General features: G+C 43.6%; 1 protein-coding gene across 5 annotated transcripts in view; it reads left to right on the top strand.

The window, feature by feature from the left end:
• The window catches only part of KLHL29 (kelch like family member 29), a 403320-nt gene that overhangs the window by 347920 nt on the left and 35007 nt on the right, over window positions 1–20393 (top strand). For all 5 annotated transcript variants that reach the window (XM_074895564.1, XM_074895563.1, XM_074895565.1 and 2 more), the window contains 3 exons: window positions 3431–3690; window positions 16528–16726; window positions 19415–19597. In XM_074895564.1, the coding sequence (XP_074751665.1) occupies window positions 3431–3690; window positions 16528–16726; window positions 19415–19597 (642 nt within the window). The remainder of the gene's footprint in view (window positions 1–3430; window positions 3691–16527; window positions 16727–19414; window positions 19598–20393) is intronic.

Here is a 20393-nt window from a genome sequence, read left to right as displayed (position 1 = left end):
TTGTGCATCCAAGGTGGAGAACCACGGTGCCCAGCACTGGAGAAACTGAAGCATCTCCTATCTGGAGACAGGAAAAATGAGGAACACTCTCACAGGGGAAGTGAAATCTTTTGAATGATGAATGGATCTGGAAGACTTCCACCTATCTCCCATCTTCACATGCTTTTGACACTAGTAGGGATACCTGCAGAATAAGATCCTCATCAGAATGTACACAGAGTATGATGAGGAAATGCACTTTTTATATTAATTTTAGTGATATCCAAGTCATCATCTAGAAAGCATCTCTAAGTGAAAATAGAGTATTTAATGCACACTGAGGGGGCTTACATCAACCACTGAGCTTCCATCATACTGTTACCACAATCTTGCTGAATAATCCTTCCTACATACCATCTAGCTCTGACTTTATCTCAAGTCGTCCCACCCCCAGAAGTGCGGCCTTAACAGTCTGCCTGGCTGATTATCTCGTGGTGACTCCGTACAGGATCCGATTCCAAAATCACATCTAATAAAAGTGGAGAATACCAGCTGCTGATCTGCAATATTGTTGGCATACATAGAAACAAATATGCTACCCAACACTATCTCAAAACAGTGAGAACCTACTAGATTACATTTGATATCCTCAAAGTCCACTCATAAGTCTGTTATGAGTTGTCCTTGAGCACTGGGAATGGCTTAGTAGTCAGCAGTCCTGTTCTGAATAGGCTCAAGGTGAAACTACCACAAAAATGTGTTGTTACAAGTCCAGTGTCACCGTGGCAAGAAGTGGCAATTATTGTAGACATGTCAGTGTCCAAAGAAAAACAGCTCAGGAGCAGATGGAACAGAACTGTCCCTTACATGTCTTTGTCATGGCAGCATCCAGAAGTTCCCCCTGAATGCAGTCACTTGGGATGGGCTATATTATATAGCAGAAGGCCATATCTAAGTAGTCGGGTAGGCTCCCTTTATGGTCGGTGAAGAGTAACAGGCATTGGTAGGGCACAGCTATCATCCTGAAGTCGTTATCCAAAATATTACGAAATTAATCCAAAATATTACAGCTTGCTTCTAAATTAATTGTTTATGAGTGTACAAGGATACTGTGGTTGCTCAGTTGCACTGTAGGCAGCTGAAGTCAAGAGAGATATTTTGCCCTCAAATTTTGAGTCAGAGGTGAAAAATGGAGGGTACCTTTTTTCTGTTCACAGGATAGAGATTTTCTGTACCTCCTATAGCTGTTGCCCCAGCCTCTCTCTTGCTCACCTGCAGTGACTCCTTCTAGTTCACATGCCAGCCCTCATCTTAAAAATCTATCACTGTGCCAACCTTGCTGTGGTGCTCATCACATCAAAAATGATGACGTGCAAAGAAGTGTGTCACCAGCCTCCTTAAGGTACCCCAGACTGCATCTCCCTGGGACTCTCTGAATGGCCTTACGATGCTTGCTGCATCTGACAGGGATAACATAATTTGGGTCTGCCACTGAGCGCTTTCTCAAGGAAGACAAAGGAGTGAAGCTCAAAGGGACAAGGCGGAACTGCTTGGACAACAGTGCACCAGGCTACATCAGTCACTCAGCATTGTTAGAGGTAGAAAAATCTGTCAAGATCAGAAGAAGCCAATCGTGACCAGTGCTTTTTCTGCCCCATACCACAGGTTTATCTGGAAAAGGTATGGGAATCTCTCCTGATAGAGGCGGAAACAGTCCCTTGAAAGCCAAGACTCATTCTTGCAATTCGTTTTCATCGTGTGCTAGTAAAAGGCTGCTGAATGAGTCAAACTAGATTATTACCTTTATTATAAACCCTGTGAGGATAAGGTGGAGCCGTGTCAGATTTGTCTTTGACTTGAGAGTTTGCCAAGTGGTGATGAGAGTTTTGAGCTCTGTTAGGTGATTGTTTTACCCTCAACTGTATGTATACATGAAACTGTGCCAACACACAGAACCAAGGAACCTGGAAGAGCTTTTTAGTTCTTTTTTTTTTGTAAAAGAAGAAATTTTGGGAGCTTTGTACTTCATAGCTATCAGTTTGCAGCCTGTCTCTGGGCAGCCTTTGAGTGACAAAATCTACTGACAGCAAATAGTGCTGCTGCTCCTGTCTGCTAGAGGAAATGGGCTCCTTGGAGTCAGTACAATCAACTGATGCGAAATGAGATAGCCTGGTTTCAAGACTGCTGGATCTATAAAAGAAAATAAAAAGGGGGGGGGGCAGAAAAACAGAACAAAACAAAACACAAAACTCCTAATCTTATGCCAGGTTAAAAAAAAAAATCATAATCCCATTTTAATAAAAGCCACGTGTAGTGTGCAGGTTTTAAATCTGATGAAGGCAGAGACTGAGTACAGGGAAAAATCCCTGAGCATTTCCAGCAGAAGCAATCTGATGGCAGTTTCATTTGAAGAGATGTGGGGCTATCACACATTCCTGTCCAGTGCTCTGAAATCATACACTAGGATATGATACTGCCCAAATGTGATATACTTCTCTGAGAAGCCTGCCACTGGTACTGATGTTTTTGTGATCTGTTGCAGTCGGTTTCTCTTATTTTATTTTTTTTTTCTTGGTCCTCTATCTTAAAAGAATATATTTTGTGTATTAGTACTAGCTTGGTTAACAAAAGCTGAGAAGAATCTGAGAATTCCTCTTATAAATGTCTGAAATTGGTGGATTTTTCTTCAGAATAACTGAAAAGGAAAACAGTACAGTCAAATGTATGGTGTAGCACACTTTTAACACAAAGCTACACACTGTGCCGTTACTTCTGTTTGCTGGGTAGGAGATAATGCTGTCTCCTCTGTGCATGATTTTCTTTGAAACCCACTACACAACATTTAACAGAAGGCGTTAGTATAATCTGTATTTTGCATAAGGGATGTCATCACATTCAGCAGTAACAAAGTTCCTTTGAAAAAAAAAAAAAAGGGAAGGATTTTTTTTTTTATTTGAAGTAGCTTAGTAGCTGAACAGGGCAAAAATTATCATAAAGCGACTGCAGCATCCTCAGAAATGTCCTTAGTGCTGTTTGCATTTATTCTTAAGTGTCTGCACTGGCGTTTACATCTTTGCTGTTTCTTAAAGCAACATTGTAGGCGGTAGAAATAGCAGCAGTCTCTTGGCTGGGTTCCCGTCCCTTGGGAAGCCCCAGATACTATTATGTCAGTAGGTTTCCCCAGTGCCTTGTGAAGACTTACATGAAAAGCAAACTCAGAAAGTGTATTTCTCTCCCCATCCCCAGCTCAGTTGTTAGACAGACTTTGATTTTTGTATTTTAAACCCCAATCCTAAAGTAACCCAGGGTGCTGCTTCTAATTAACTCCCTGAAATTAATTAGGGTTGGAGGTTTGTCTGTGGCACTTTTTTTTTTAATGATGTCAGTAAAAATGTGAATCTTGCTTTTCATAATTCTCACTTGCTTTTTTATTTTGCTTTGCTCCTTTTAGAAAAACAGCTGACTGCTAGCAACTGCCTAGGAATTTTAGCCATGGCTGAAGCCATGCAGTGCACTGAACTATACAACATGGCCAAAGCATATGCCCTGCAAATTTTCCCAGAGGTGGCAAATCAAGAAGAGATACTTAATATCTCAAAAGATGACTTCATTTCCTACATGTCCAACGACAGCCTAAACACCAAAGCAGAGGAGCTGGTGTATGAAACAGTGATAAAGTGGATTAAGAAGGACGCTGCAATCAGAGCTCAGGTAAAAATAATCTCAGCAGCCTCACTCTGTTCCGTTCCCATGAATGCCTCTTTTAAAATAGAAACCATCCCCGTGCAATTTTAAACATGAGGGTGTGTAGGAGATGGGATGGGCAGTTCAAATAAAAAAAGAGAAAGGGAATGCAGGCTACGCACAAAATGTATGTAATTTTAAAATCTGATCCCCGTATCTGATCATTTAGAATGAAAATCTCATTTGTGACATGCATGGTACAAAGCTAGGGCCTCAAGTTGTTGGCTGCAGACTCGGTCAGAGATAAATTGGGAAGGATTAGAGTTGTGAGAGACGCTGCTTTAAGAAGGGGATGCATTTTAGTAACAGTGGGAAATAAAAATCTGTCAGAAAATCTGTATTTCTTTTGATGCCACATACTGAATGAGTATAACTTCAGTACACACACACAAAAAAAGATTTTGTATCTCTATTGGCTGCTTAGATAACCCCTTGGGTATTATATATTTATTAGAATTAGCGTCTCCTCAACCATCTGAGCTATGCAGTCTGCTCTTGAGTAAAGAAACTGAGCATATTACTTTGCCCAGCACTATCTCCAGATAAAAGCTAGAAGCAATGACTGTTTGGAGGCTGGTGATTTTCCTTGGGCCCAGAAGACATCTCTGGTGATATTTAAAAACCTGCCACTTGCCTTCAGTGCAGATCTTGCATGTCAGCTTCTGTGTGTAGTGAATTGTGGTGATCTGAACTCCAAACCTCTCCATTTGGAGGCCAGTTCTCCCCACAGACCCCAGAAGGGGAAGGTTATTTTCCTCCTTTCCTCTCCTTTGGAGGCCAAAATTGCAGCCTATCCTGGCAAGGCTTACTTCTGTTGATCCCCGGTCAAAGTTTTGGCTGGTTGAAGGAGGGCAGTCCAGTTGCTTATGGACCAGACTGGGACTCAGGGAAACCCTTGGCCATTGTTGATGCCGTCCCACATCGTGGAAGGCTGTACTTTCTTGATTTAAATGGGAATTCAAGCACCTAAATGTGCAATGGGATGTTAAATACATCATTGGATGTGATCTGGAGCATCTGCATCTCTGTCCCTCACCTGGAAAGTGGGAGAAAAAGCATTTCCCAGCCTCACTGTGCTGCTGGATGAGGGTAAGGACGTTAAGGATGGTGGGGCACTCCATGCCAGGCCAAGCCTTGCTGCCACCAGCTCAGCCCCCGGCCCCTCCAGGGCCTTTCTCCAAACTTGTCCCGCCCTGTGCAAGCAGGTGATGTAGCTCAGCAGGGCAGTCCTGTGCTGGGGACTCACCACTCTCTCTGACCACGTACTCCACATGCCAGTGATGCCATTTAGTATTGCCCAATATTATTATTGCTTAAAACATTTAGTCAATACCATTATTTTATTAAAATGGGCCCCTTTCTGGCCCTCGCTGACCTTGAAAAACACACTGTTTTACAGAGTATTTCCCTGCTTGCTTAAAGTTTGATGACAGCCGTCAGCTCTGTGCAGCTCTGAGCTCTGAACCTAATGCAACCTTGGAGATTATTCCCAGGGGCTGGAGTACGGGAGCTCTGTGGCAAGAGCCTGTTTGTCTGGTGCAAACAGAAGGTGTCACTCACCAGGCGGTCTGGGTTGTGATTTCAAAATTACTGGTTTAAATATTTCCTCTGAGCCCTGCTGTGGTGATGTTATGAATTTATTTTTTTAAGTGGTGGTTATCCTTGCCCCCCTCTCGCTGCTGCCACCACCACCACCTCCTGCTCTCTTCCTTTCATGTTGTGGTTGGGTTGGTTTTCTGGTTTTTTTTTTATTTCCAAGTTGCCTTCCCCTCTGCCTGGCTTCTGCAGTGCCTTTGTAGTTTATGATGGCAGTTTTATTTGCTTCTCCAAATTTCTCTGTGGTGCTTTGGTTTCATGCATTACTTTACAAGGGCTTTTAATTTTTAATTTGTATTTATCCAGAGATGAGGGTCTTGAATAAATTAATATTAAAGATACCAAGCAGATAACTATTTTCTTGCCAAATCCTACCACTAAACTAGTTTCTTTAGGCTGTAGCTCTCACGTTTTTTTGTACTCTCTGCACTGCTTGATCTATTATAAAGCTCTTAGTTAAATAGGTACTTATTTTCTAAAAGTAGGAACTCATACTTACCATGAAAAGTACCATCTTTACAGTAATGATTTCTGCATTTTCAGAGCCCAGGAACAAATAGCTCTGACAGTGGATAGGAAGGAAAATAAACCTAAATAATCTTGAAAATTTGTGCTTGGTGTGTGGCAAGGCCCACCATGCCAGGAACTGCCAAAGCTTCTGTGAGGTGCGCAGGATGCTCAGAGGTTTGCAGAACTGGGTGACCATGGCAATACTGAATGCAGGATGGGCTTCTTGCAGGAGCTGTGCATACATATTTCAGCTTTATGCACAGTTTGGTGAGATAGATTCACTCAGCTCTCTTTAGGCTCTTTGGGGTGGGGAACCAGCCGGTGGAGGACACCAGTGCAGCAACAGGATTGTTTCTTCACCCAGCTGGTGGGATCTGTTGGGAGGGTTGCTGGAGAGGCTTTAGCCATGAATTGCAGCAGCCCCAAGACATCACTCCTGCTCTACTGCACTCTTCAGGTGACCGGTCTGGTTTTATTTCTCTCTCCCAAAGACAGTCCAGGCAGTTAAATGTTTCAGGGCCTGGATTTCCAGGGTCTGCACTTTCTTCATATCTCCCCGCTCCCCATCTCCCTTTGCCTGACAGGCCAACCTATTGTCATGATTTTATTTTCAATAGCTCAAATAGCAGGTAATTAAAATGCCTCTTTGGCAGCTTCTTCCAAGCACTGAATTGGTGATTCTCCCAAAGGTGAATGTCTGGCATAAACAGGGAAAGGTCTGTGCTCTTTGTCTCACCTGCATGCCCATCTTCCCTGGCAGAGCCTGGCAGGGGCTTGCTCAGCAGAGATATCCTCACAGGGATGCTCGGAGAAGGAGCCTTCTCTCTAAATCAGCACCCTCTGCCCCCAGGGCAGCTGCAGCCCTCCAAAACTCCTTGTGCTTTAATGGCTTTGTGTCACTCAGGAGTGCAAGCTTACATCTGGAGACAGTAAATCTCACCACTTGTGTTCCCCACACCACAGCTCCTTGTGCCACACTCTTAAGAGAACTTACCCATCACTGCCTCCTCTCCTGTCTGGATCCCTTTCTGAGAGCCTCTGGGAAGGAGATTTTCAATGGAGCCTCCTGTTCTCCTGGAAGGGCGTTGGGTGTACTATCTTTCTGCTCTTGTCTGCCTTTCTAAAAGCTCTTATTCGGTTATCTAATTGTTTCTGCTTTTGTTAATTCTTTCTCCACCCTGGAGGGCAGTGACAGGGAAGGAACCAGGATTTGCTTGCAAGGCAAGTTGAAAAGCTGTGCTCTGGCTGACTTTTAATTTCAAAAATTGTGCTCATACGAAGTCTTACAGTGCTTATAAAAGTACTCTGTGGCATTACAAAAAACAACATCCGAGCCTTGTTACAAAGAAGGAATAACAGTGCTTTAAAGGTTACTGATCCATCTATGTAAGACAGAAAGGCAGCTCAGACAATGACATATGTCTTGGGCTAGGATTTGGTAAATAACTGTATCCAGTGCGTTGGAGCAGTGCAGCAGCTCATATGGTAATGTTTATGGAGCTATTTCAGTGCTGGTGGTAGTGCAGTCACGTAAAATTGGTCTAACCAAAAGAAGCAACCTGTGATGTGAGGTCTGGACTAGGTAGGTAATTTCCTGTACCAGCAGACACAGAGCGCTGGTTGTAGGAGTCCTCTTGATTGCTTGTCACTGAGTGGAAAGCCTGCAGCTGACTGACACATCTGTAAAAGCTGAATCTACTGGTTTTGCCTATTTATTTCTCTTTCTGACTGATGGACAAGATTGTAGGGTTTATCCTAACAGTTATCCACTTGATAAGCTTTATTATAACTCCAGCAAACTCATGCAAAAAATATATTGTATAATGGAGGCTTTACTGTCTGGAAACCAGCACAACCTCAGCTGTCCAAACCAGCAAAGATTTCTGCCAGGGCCCAAGGAGTCTTCACCTGAGCTCATTCCCCAGCTCTCTGCATGGTCTTGGGTCCCCATCTCTTACACTCTGAGCTGGAGGAAAGTGATGCCTCCCACATGGGCTGTTGGAAGGATCCGGTGGTTAATGAGCCATATTGTCCACTGGTACTGAGGACTGCCAGAGCTGTGCAGAGCTGCAGCATTAGTGTGGGATGGGGAATATCTGAAGTTTCTGGATGTACAGCAATTTGCTGCCTGCTCAGAGCATGGACGTACCAAATTTCATTGGAAATTTTCCCACCTTCTGGTCTAAGTCCAAAGTTGTATCTGTTTTTCTGACATGAAAGCACAGTAACATGTTTATTAACAACAGAAAGCCTAGGAAAACAAGACTCCCGGTTGCATGAAGCTTCCCTCTCACCCTGAGGAAGGACAAGAATTGAGGGGAGGACAAACATTCCAACAAGTTACCTGGAGTAGTGCTGGAAGAGAGGCAAGTATTGCAGTGATGAGTGACAGATGAGAAGCTCAGCTGAATGGCAGTCACCTTTTGTGGGACTCTGCAAGGATATAATCGTGTGCCCTTTTTTCAAACCCTGTTTAAAATCATGGTGTCCAATAACAAAACAAAATGTCTCCACCATAAAGGCATTAACAAGACGCCTGTGAACTTGTGTCCTCAGAGGCAGATTTGTTTAAACAGCATCTTCATGGTGCCTGAGAACCAGAGATGCGTAGACAAATTGGAGGTAATTTAGAGAAGAGCAACACAAATGATTAAAAGACTGAAGGAACTGATGTGAGAAAAAAAAGATTAAAAGATGTGAATATGCATGACTTGGCCTAATGACAGCTAAAGAGGGATAAACTTCTACAAGTGTTTGAAGCCCCAAGGAGAGGAGTTGCCTGGAAGGATGCAAGGGGTGTAACAACAGTAAGGACCCCTGGGATGAATTTGAGACTTGGCAAATTAGTCTAAGCAAACATAAAGCCCACCTGAAAGCTCTGTATCTGTCAGTGAAGGTAAGGAAAGGTGATGGAGAGAAGAAGAGGATTTATGTCAAAAATGTTACAAATGCCCATGAGCTATATTTTAGCAGTGAGAGAGAATGTCAATTCAGAGGCAAGATCCTACAGAGGAGAAGGGGCTGGTAACCGTGAGAGAGCAGATGGAAGATCCTTGGTCTGCAGTTAGGCTATTGAGATGGTAGCGTAATTTTGCAGGCACATTTTAAAGAGTCTCCAAAGCTATGCAGAAGAGTTACTTGCTTCAAGAAAATGGAGAATCTGACAAGAAACAAGCACAATCCCAACCCTGCACTAACAAGGAGGTAATGATATATTCAGAACTTGATACCAAATACCAGCATGTACAAATTACTGAAGTTCATCATAATAGGAAATTAACTGATCACTCAATGTACTTAAGTCATTAAGCTTCAGGAAAGCAATATCGGAATGAGTACGAAAAGGAAACTTCCAAGGGAGCCTAAGTGAATTAGGCACTAACACTCTATTACAGTCAATTAGGCTTCTTTGAAAAGCCCACACTACCCTAATGCTTTGAAATCCATTTGCGGGGAAGAGCAGACAAATTCTGAAAGATGCCATAATGAAAGTGCAAGAAGCTCCAATTTCTCTAAAAGTGGAAAACGCAAGGGATGAGCGGTAACCCCTGTGATTTCCCAGGGACGGGCTGCTCAAAGAGCTCAGATTTAAATGAATCTTTTGCAGACACACTCAGAGCCTGTATGGGCTTACAGAGGGAGTAGAAAAGGCAGCAGCAGGAACAGAATCAGTGCAGGAACATGCCCTTAGCTATATATTGGAGGAAGAAACTGCATTAATTTTTTTTAAAAAAGAAGATGCAGGTGACATGAACAGTTCCTTAAATTCTCACCATACTAAACTTGTAAGTTTTTTAAAGGGATACCCTTAACTGAATATCTACTGAATTATTTCTGTGAAGTTTAAATTGGTTTGAGAAGCTCCCTTGTCTCCCAGTCAGCTCAGCCTCTTAATTTGTGGCTTTTTCAACACATTTTCCTATTTTTTTAGAAAATATTTCTCTGCTGGTTCTGATGCAACGGCCTTACAAAGCCACACATCTGCAAGTAGCTCCTCACATGTGTTCATTTGCGTTGCCTTGTGCTGCACATGGCCCCAGCGCTCAGACCCCCAGAAAAAAAATTGGTTTACACAATAGGCAAGAAGCATTTTGGAGAATTGTTGCACACAGGTTCACGTGTCCGTGTGTTGTAGGGATGGGTGTATCAGGAGTTTACTTGGTTCTATGAAGCATCTTAGAAGCTTCAGCCATTCTGTTGTTGTCAGCATGCTTTTGCAGTGCATCTGTGTGCATATGGGTGTTTGAATAGGTGATTGCCCATAAACAAAAGAAATGCCTCTCACCTCTATAGTAACCTTTGGGGGAACTTCAGGGGTTTTTTGACAGAGTTTAGTCAGCAAGTTAGAGATTGGGTGGTGAGAGTGAAGGATTTTTAAGCCTTAGTATGAGGTAAATTCCAAGTACAATGGATCAGTGATTTATCTTCCTGTGTATTTAAAAAACTCTCATCATATTACTGCTAGAAATACCTACCCATGTGCTGCTTTGCAAACATTTCAGAGAAGAGGACAGCAGTTCGCTTTACATGCCGCTGATGACATTACAGTGTTTAGTCAGCTTGTGCTGCCGCAAAGATGTCATGTTGAAACCTTATTTCAGAAAGACAGAGAAGCTGCTCTTTCTTTCTTGCTAGGCGTGAGATTTATGCACGTGGCATCCCGCCACCAAGCCACCAGCTGAACCCAGTGCCTGTGAACCAGATTTTCTGCCACATGTTTATCTCATGATATTATGAGGCTGTTGGCTGACATGCTACTAAGCCGTTTGGTTTAATCTGAAGGGAGCATTGCAATTCCAAGAAGTCAGTACAGGTGTTTAATAAATATACCAAGGACACCAGAGAGCTTAGGTTGGGCTTGGATGTGACCTTGGATGTAGGAATGTGCAGGAAGTTACTGGAAACACAGTGTGTCTTTGTAATACTCAGGGGTTAGAGGTATCAAAGCAAGTACCCTCGTTACCAAGTAGCAGGACACACAGTGAAAACCTAACTGAAAAAGGCAAATTTCTGAAAATGGCAAAGCAATGCACCAACAGCTTTGGCTTCCCCAAACCAGCCAGTTCCCTGCTGGGCTTGCATTTGGACACTTGGAGCCAGCAACATTTTGAATATCAGTTTGGGTATCCTGCTGGGGAAGCCTGGGCTGGACTGGAGATGGCTGCGAGGAGGGACCGCTCATGTCACCACTCCAGTGAGCTTTCTTGCTTGGCCACCAAGCTGCATCTCCAACTGCCACCATCGGCACAGCCGTTGGTTCATTACCTGGCCATTTTGGGGGGATTGGGTCTTTTGCTTTTAATTAAAGTGCCCTCTTCTCATTTGAAGGAGATTTATGCAGTGGGGAACTGATTCTGCTTCAGATCTGTCCCTGATGGCTTCCTCCATCTGAGGAGGTCCTTGCTGCAGCTCTTAGACCTGGCCTGTGCAAGACATGGAGAGAGTCTGAACCCAGGGTTTATGTGAGATGACATAAATCCCCTTCATAAATCTCAAATGAATCAAATATATTCCTACTTCATATTATTTTTAAAAACTATTAGAATTATCCATAAAGAGCTGAAACATCAGTTTATTGGAGCAAACCCCTATCATAATGTGGGTAATCAAACTTCTTTATTTGTATTTCTAGCTGAAGCCTGTTTCTTTAGGCAGATAGCACAAAGGGTCCTTTGTAGGAAGAACAGTAAACTAGAGAGACAGATGAGTTATAAGGCATATGGGAAACATTATTTTAACCTCTCTGGGCATTACTTCAAAAATGTTAAAAATCTTCAGAGCTTTCCAGTGTAGCATTTAAGGAGCAGGAAATTTGACTCTAGCAGTAAACATACTTCCTTTTAAAACTAACTGTATGCAGTTGTAGCCCAAGTCTTTGCAGGAGCACACTGAGAGTCCTTTTGGAGAATACCTGTGAGGATTTTACTGGATTAGAGATTTGAGAATAAAAAGATTATTTTTAATGTGATACTGAAGAGGGTTTTGAAACTGAGACTTAGAAGATACCAGAACAAAGCTCGCTTGCAAGCAAGCATTCATAAGACCAATATAATCAGCAGGAGAAGAAATGTCACAAAAAGTTTAGCAAAGTAAATGTCCTCACTCAAACTACCAGCCAGGAACAAAAAAAAAGTATTCAACTGTTCTGTAATATAGTGTGCTCAAGCTCTGGCCTGCCTGCCAAAATGGGATTAATTTATGTATGAACAGATTATTAGGGAAAGGCTTGAAAGGATCATCTTCAAAGTATAGAGGATCATGTAGATCATTGAGTCAACACTGACCCAATGATAACATTTAGGCTTCCTTGTAGCATGATCATGGCCTTCCAAGCACAGTGCCCAGGGCAAACGGACACAAAAATTCCCATCAGAGTAAAGAATCACCCTCCAGTTCGGGTTGATGTCTTGTTATAGCCATCTCCATGTGACATGGGCTGAGGAACACACTCCCTTTTCCAGGAGCTGATGGCTCACAGTCTTAGGCCAGAAGGGGACATTGATATTCTCTACTTCCCCTGGTGCGTGATGCATCCTCTCAGCTCAGATTGCTCTGGGGAGTGTGTTAAGTGTGTTGACTAAATCTCTATTAATTATAACATGAGTTTACACATGTCTAGCTGACAAGTAAATACTTGCTTGTATGTACCTATTTAGATGTCTGAATCTACAGCTGAATCTCTCCCTTGAAATGTTTAGGTAATTAAGGAAAGATAAGATCTCCTAAGATTTTTCTTTCCCTGTTTTTTATAAAGCACACTTGTGATTGCAGGCTGGTTGAAGACCCTACTTTCAGTTCAGACACTGAAATCAGTATCTGTGAAATAGGTGCCTTGAAGCAGTCCAGATAGCATCGCTCAAAAGGCACTACTCTACTGTATCCCCAGTGACTGTCCAAAAAGCCTTTACTCATGTGGTAGCAGTGCCCTGGCTCCTGTAGAATCATCCCAGCTGTGCACGGCACCACGGAGGTATCTGGCAGCATCAGTGCTCAGCAAGGAGTTTATGAACTAGATCCTCTGCTGGTGCAAAACCCGAGCAGCTCCCTTCATCCAATGGGAGCTATGCTGAGGTTCACGTCACCTGAAAACCCAGTGCTGATGGTGTCCAAAATCTCCTCTAGCATTTTAAACAGAATCATAGAATCATCTAGGTTTGAGAAGACCTTGAAAATCACCTAGTCCAACCATTAACCTAACATTGACAGTTCTCAAACAATAAATTGGTTAGATTTTTGCATAGTGGTGTCCATTTTCAAGGAGCTGAGGCACAGTCTCCCATGTTTATGAGTTTATAACTCTTAATTTTAGGCCTGAAGGTGCATAAATATTTTCTGCTTCACCCCGGTATGTGATGCAAGTTGTAGAGGAGTCCTAAGTGATTCCCAGCAAAGACCAAAGAAATACTTCTACTTGTCCAGCCAGCACCTGTAGCCGAGTAGTGAGAAGAAAACATCCTCAGAATTACAGGCGCAAACCGCAATTCCAGGGACCTGAGGTTGTTGTCTGCTAAATTTGGCAATGTGCCCCGCACAGGTATTCTGCTGTTTTAATAAAAACTGGAAAAATCAGTAGGTGCAGTAGCTATTTCATAGCTGTATAGGGAACAACAGAAAGACAAGAGAGAATGGAGCGCAAATAACAGACAGTAAGGAGGTTGAAATGCTTTATGGTGCTTATTCCAGTCTTAAATGAAAAGGATAACAGTAACAGGATATTTAGCACAATCATAGCTAACAGAGCTAGGAAGCCTTCATAAGGGAGAATCCAAAAGAAAAAGGCTGCTGATTGCCTAAATCACTTGAATATTCTTAAATCAGTGAGGCTAAATGAAATTCACCCTTGACTATAGTGCTTAAAAGAGCTGGTGCAAAAAGCCATTGGTTTATAAAAGCGTCTCCTGTCTTCTAGAAGCACTGCGATGGTACATATTCTTCAAATCTCTCGGTGAAAAACACTACAATTATATGTACCCTTAATGCTATCAGCCACGAGCCTGAGTCGCGACTGTGCGCGGTCATGCACGCACACACGCAGAGCCAGCTTTTTCTAGATGTTCGAGCAAAGGAAAGAACACAAGTGAAAAGTGACATTGGTTTTGATATGTGACATTAACTTTCAAGCTGATGAAAGGGAGCAACATGTTCTAATTATTATTCCCCTTCAAAATAAGCCACGAGCTCAGACAAAAGAGGAGAGAAAGCGGAGGGGGGGGAAACCAGGAGGGAAACAGAATCACATTTTCTCACTTATCTAATTAAAGCAAAGTGGGCGAGCGAGAGGGAGAGCTCACCGTGCTCAGGCAGTAACGCTGCCCCGTTTGTTCTGGGAAAGGTGGGAGACAGAGGCGGTCACTCCGCCGGGCCCATGGGATCGTCCATCCCCGAACAGATGGGAGCTCTCTTCCCAATGGTAATTCACGCTCAACTTTAGGACATCGTGGTGCCTGTCAAACCCCCGTGTCTTAATTTAGTGGCTCTACTGTTTGTGCCTGTGTTTTGCATTGCTCTGTGTTATGGCTGCTTCCAGCGCAGACCTGACTCAGGAGCATCAGTGGCAGTTCTGGCATGTCCCGCCACACTGAGGGAAGGTGCTGGCTCTGCTATACACTCCATATATTTTTACAACTATTTAAACTGCCCTTTAGCGACTTGTGCTGCTTCCTGAGCAGCCTGTAGTGGGGATTAACCTCCCCCATGGGGGTTGTCTGGCTCATCCCCAGTACACCCGCTATCTGCATTCTTCCCATGTCTCGATGCCACGTTTCATCTTGGCTCCCATGTAAGGTTAAACGCCCCCAACCTTCTTAAAAAAAGCACTTCCTGAAATCAGAGCTCTGCCACCCACTGCCATATGTCCACTACTCCCTCTCCTACAAGGTATCGTTTAATGGTATTAAGATATCTGCAGCCAAGTGCGTGACATTCGTGACTCCCGGGAAGGGAAACAGCCGTTTTACTTCCTAGAAAGCACCTCAGAAATGGATTCCGGCAGTGGAAAAGAGAGGAGTGTCTTCTTTTCTGATTTGGAGGCTGATGAAGTGATCTCAAGCCATGCCATGCCAGAGGTAATAGTGAGGAGCCACAGACTCACTGCTAGGATTTTTTCCAGAAGATTAGCACTGTCATTTTTCTGTGCCTTTTGTATCACTTTTTCAACAACTTCAGGGTAACCAGACCTAAACACTTTGGGCTGTATCTAAAACTGCTGGCCTAGGTGTCGAGCAGGGCTGGTGAGAAGGGGGCCAGGAGTCAGCCTGAGGCTATGGTCATCTCCCTGCTGCCATGTGGGGTTCAGCTCCCCGCAGGCGGTCACATGAGCTTGCACCAGGCTGATGTGGCTCTCTGGCCGGAGAGCAGTGTGAGTTGCTGTTGGAAGGATAAATCCTCTGTTTTCATCCTTAATGAAGCCTGCTTCTTCAATTTGGGTGGGGAAGGGGGAAGCCCTGGAAGCAGTCCAGGGTGTCACTGTGGCTCACCTGCCTGGGCAGCCCATTAGCTGGTTCAGGCCACATCCCTACCCTCCCATCTCGCTGTGTCCCTGCCCCATTCCCATCCCTGCTCCTACTGTGACTTGGCTCTCACGTGCTGCAGGGACACGCACGCTGCTGAAAAAGAAAGCAAGAGCCAAGTAGCTTCTGGAAAACCAGAGGCATCTGCAGGCCAGCAGATGCTGCTGGTGCCTGATGTTTCTCAGGACCAGTTGCACGGACCTGAGGAATATTTATTTGCGTCCTGGCTTCAATCCCAGTTGGGATCTTTGGATGCAGTGGCTATATGAATATTTATTACAACAGATGATTGTCTTTTCTTGCTGCGCACCCTTAGTTTGCATCCTGTGTGTGTGCGCCACTTCTCGAGAACCATGTTTTCCTATTACTCTGCTTTTCACTGAACTCTTGTGTTGTGATACAACCAATTATATATAAAAAGAATAATCTGGGGATGAACTCTTGGTTTTTCGATTGCAGTTTTCTCTCTTGGGGTTTTGTTCTTTAAGCTGTGTTCAGTTACAGACAGCTTCATTTGCTCGGGTGTCCTTTGCCCTCAAAGGTTTAATGTATTTATTTAGAAGATGAAACTTACTGTCAGTATTTGTATAGCACCCTCTGGAGTCTGATTTTCCCAAAATCTAGAACTACATGATTTGTTTCACCAACAAATAAACCCTATTAATTAAAAGATTTTTAGCAAATTGGCTGATACTACTCTGTCTCTGCCATAGCAGTTGTTGAAATCCACCCTATTTACCAGCTTTTGTTTCACATTTCTAGTGCCAAAAAAGACTTGTTTGGGGTTTTTTTACAGTGTAACAACCATGCTCACATTTCAAGGTTAATTCAGAAGACTCAAAAGCTTACTCCATGTCTCCAGTGCACAAGCTGTTATATTCAGCCTGAGTTCAGAATGAGCTTTTATTTCAAAAATCCCTCCATACACCGCTATGTAACAGGAGTTGCCACCTTTTGAAGTTTATTTTCAGTCTCCTGGGACCAATACCGGCCTGGGTTGGGGAGCACTGAGTGCTGCATTGTCTCTGTCCCACCTGATTGCTAGGCAGGGCTCAGGTGCAGCATCAGCGACAAGTGTCTTTCCAGGTTGGGTGACGGGATGGTTTGCAGGGAAGGAGGCGGAGATGCCAAGCAGCTAAACTCTGACAAAAAGTCTACAGTGTGTTATTATTTTTTCCCCCCCTCGCAGTATGCTGCGGAGTTGCTGGCAGTGGTGCGCCTCCCCTTCATCCATCCCAGCTATCTGCTAAATGTTGTTGACAACGAGGAGTTGATAAAGTCTTCAGAGGCTTGCCGGGATCTCGTGAATGAAGCCAAACGTTATCACATGCTGCCGCACGCCCGACAGGAGATGCAGACGCCAAGGACCCGGCCCAGGCTCTCTGCAGGTAAAGGAAAACTTCCTTCAGTGGCAGCAGCTCCCTGGTTCAGCAGTTCCCAGGCATGGCCAGGACATGCCCTGGGACGGGGCACAGACCTCAGCTCCTTCCCTTGGCTCCTTCTCGGAGTCTGGTGATATTTCAAGCTCAAATTTCCATTTCTACTTTGCTCGAGCATTTAGGAGCCTCTCCCCAGTGGTCAGATGTGAGTTTTTAGATGTATGCTTCTGAAACAAGATTTAGAAGGAGCCTACTTTTTAGGAATTATTTTCTTTGGCAGAGACCGTGATGTTCCCCAATTGTCCTGAAAGTGAGCCCCTTGCCCTCCATGCCTCAGTTTCTCTAGCTGCAAAAACAGGCAAATAATTTGCTTCTTTGACATTCAGCTAATGGCAATTAGCTAACATTCATAAAACAGCTTCACTTTCACAGCCCTATGTAAATATATTATTTTGATATGGTGAGTCTTTCAGTACCAGTACAGGCTGTTTGCTGCCTCCAAAACAAATAGATCACACATTATATATTCCCTTTTAAAAACCCAGCAGCTATGAAGAACTGTGTGTCTTCAAGAAGTTTCTCACCTGAGGAACACATGCATTTTCCTTTTTGGAAAAATACATTAAAGGAATCCAAGTGCCCAACTTCCCAGCAGAGCCCATGTCATGGTAAAGAAAGAAATATCCTAAATATTTGCTGAGCAGAGTGGTGCAAATATGTAGGCAAACTTCATCCAAGAAGGAGTCAGATGAAACAGGTGAATTGTTTTAACATGCTGCCTGTACTTCTTCCTCCTGTAACTACAATCATAAAGCCAGGCAAAACTTTCTGTCACTGCCACTAATGCTAATGTGGCACCGAGATGGCATATCAAACCACGGCATTTGCAGCTTCTGGAGACTGCCTCATCAAGGCACCTTTCAGAAGGATGAAGTGTAGAGGACTTTCAATAACAATCTACCCTAAAAAGTCTTTCACTGAAGACGACTAATGGTGTGATGTTTGAAGGGATTTTTGAAAAGTGCTTATTTTATGTATATAAAATTGTAGGTGTAATATGATCCATTTCCAGAAGCTTGTTGATGAGGGAAAAGTGATTCTCTCAGGGTAAGAGAGGGTGATTATAGTTTTTTAGGTCAGAGTCTAATTATATAGAATCATGTTATTTTGCATATCAACGGCATTCATGTAAGCACAAAGGATTTCTAAACACCCTTTGTGGACTCGCTGCATCGTGTCACATGTCCTCTCGAGGTCATTGATTATAATCAAGTTATGTCTTGCACAAGTGATTAGATTTTCTGGTATGGCGCAAAAATAATGATCTCTTGTTACTGAGAAATATTTACTTAAAACTGTACAGCACTTTAACTTAATACCTTTTAAGAGAGTAACCTTGCTTGAATGACACATATACATTTTTTGAAAACACTAATGAAGAATGACGATAATCCATCACTCCGAAGACACATTTCTCTGCTGCCACTCCTGATCTCTCTTGCTGGCAATCCCAGTTCCTCACTTGTGACCCCCCCACTGCCTGTGCACTCTTGTCTCTAGGATGGGCACCATAACACATCACAGCAACAGATCCAGCCATGAGCACAGCTCCTGAAATGGGTGATTCCTTCCAGCTCGTGGACTCATGGTCCTGCTTCTGAGACTACCTGTCCTGGCAACAAATTGCACTGGGACATACAATTGCTGCAGAAAGATTTTTAACACTTATGCTAAATGCTAAATCCAAACTATCCCCAGCAATTGACTCTTGGGGTTGGAGCCAGAAAATGTCCCAGAGCTAAACTGTGACCCATCACTGCAGGGATGAGCCTGGAGTAACACTCAGATCAGATTTGACTCAGTTCTGGCTGTGAAATTGTAATAAAGATGTGAGATGTGGATTGCAAAAGTTGATCCATTTGCAAGAGCAGAGAATTTGTCTTGCTGCACACCCTGCGTGTTATGGGCTTGGGGGAGCTGTTTAAACACAGATAAATCTCAGTTAATAACTATATTAGGGCAGGGGCTATCTCCATCACGTTTCCTAGCACCTAGTACACTAAGACTCTGATCTGAGACTTGAGCACGTTAGTTACATCTGGAACACCTGCTTTCTCTCGAAAAGGGAAAAAAGAAAAAAAAAAAAAAAAAAGAAAATTATAAAATTATATGTTAATAGAGTATATGCAGAGAGATCAGGGTGAAGAACCATAACCTAAATCTTCTCCAGACATTAGCTTTTAGTGTAAGAACACTTTCTTCAGGTTAAAGTCCAAACATACTTTTCCTGGATAATACCTAAGCTCCAAAGCTATCACAAGCCTTGATAAAGTTCCCATTTTCTTCAGTGAAACAGGAATTTGCTACATGCAGGTCTCACTCAGAAACTATTGAAGTCAACGGACATCTTTATATGGAACTGTTTTTTTATTTCTTTCCTCTTCAAGTCTTGCCCAGATGGCATGCTCCCTCTCAAGTTCTCCCAAGCATGTTCATAGTGTCATTCCTCACCCACCACTCTCCCCCACACACAGAGTCCCTTTTTTCTCACCCTTCTTGATTTGACTGCACAGTCTAAAACAGATTTATATACGCTACATTAAAATTACCCTGACTGCAAAGTATTTTTTGATAGGGTCCTGCCTGGTTGAGAGATGACACTTTTTTATAATACTCTTTTTCTTACTTGAATCCTAGGTGTAGCCGAGGTAATAGTCTTAGTTGGGGGTCGTCAGATGATTGGCATGAATCAACGTGCTTTAACAGCAGTCACTTGCTTAAATCCTCAAAACAACAAGTGGTACCCATTGGCCAGCCTGCCTTTCTATGATCGAGAGTTTTTCAGTGTGGTCAGCGCTGGGGACAACATCTATCTCTCAGGTAAGCAGCAGATTTCATAGAAACATAGAATCACAGAATGGTTTGGGTTGGAAGGGACCTTTAAGATCACCTAGTTCCAACCCCCCTGCCATGGGCAGGGACACCTTCCACTAGACCAGGTTGCTCAAAGCCCCGTCCAACCTGGCCTTGAACCCTTCCTGTGATGAGTCATCCACAACTTCTCTAGGCAACCTGTTCCAGTGCCTCACCACCCTCATGGCAATAAATTTCTTCCTTATGTCCAATCTAAATCTACCCTCTTTCAGTTTAAAACTGTTACCTCTGGTCCTTTCACTACAGGCCTTGATAAAAAGTCTCTGTCCATATTTCTTAGAAGCCTTCTTTAAGTATTGAAAGGCCCCAAGAAGGTCTTCCCAGACCCTTCTCTTCTCCAGGCTGAACACCCCCAACTCTCTCAGCCTGTCCTCACAGGGGAGGTGCTCCAGCCCTCTCACCATATTCATGTCCCTCCTCTCAACCCACTCTAACAAGTCCGTGTCTGTCTTGTGCTGGGGACCCCAGAGCTAGACACATTACTCCAGGTGGGCTCTCACCAAAGCAGAGTAGAGGAGGAGAATCACCTCCTGCAACCTGCTAGCCACACTGCTTTTGAGGTAGCCCAGGATACACTTGGGTTTTTGGGCTGCAAATGCACAGGTCATTCGTAATTTTTTATCCAGTGCTTATCCTCAGGTCTGCTCTCAATCCATTGATCCCCCAGATTTACTGGGCTGGGTGAAAAGTGTCCTCCTTACAACATAAGCAGCACAGACAAAGAAGGACATGCTAGAGTTTT

The sequence above is a fragment of the Athene noctua genome, chromosome 1, assembly GCF_965140245.1.
Source record: "Athene noctua chromosome 1, bAthNoc1.hap1.1, whole genome shotgun sequence".
Lineage (NCBI taxonomy): Eukaryota > Metazoa > Chordata > Aves > Strigiformes > Strigidae > Athene > Athene noctua.
This window is presented reverse-complemented; position numbering and strand designations above follow the sequence as displayed.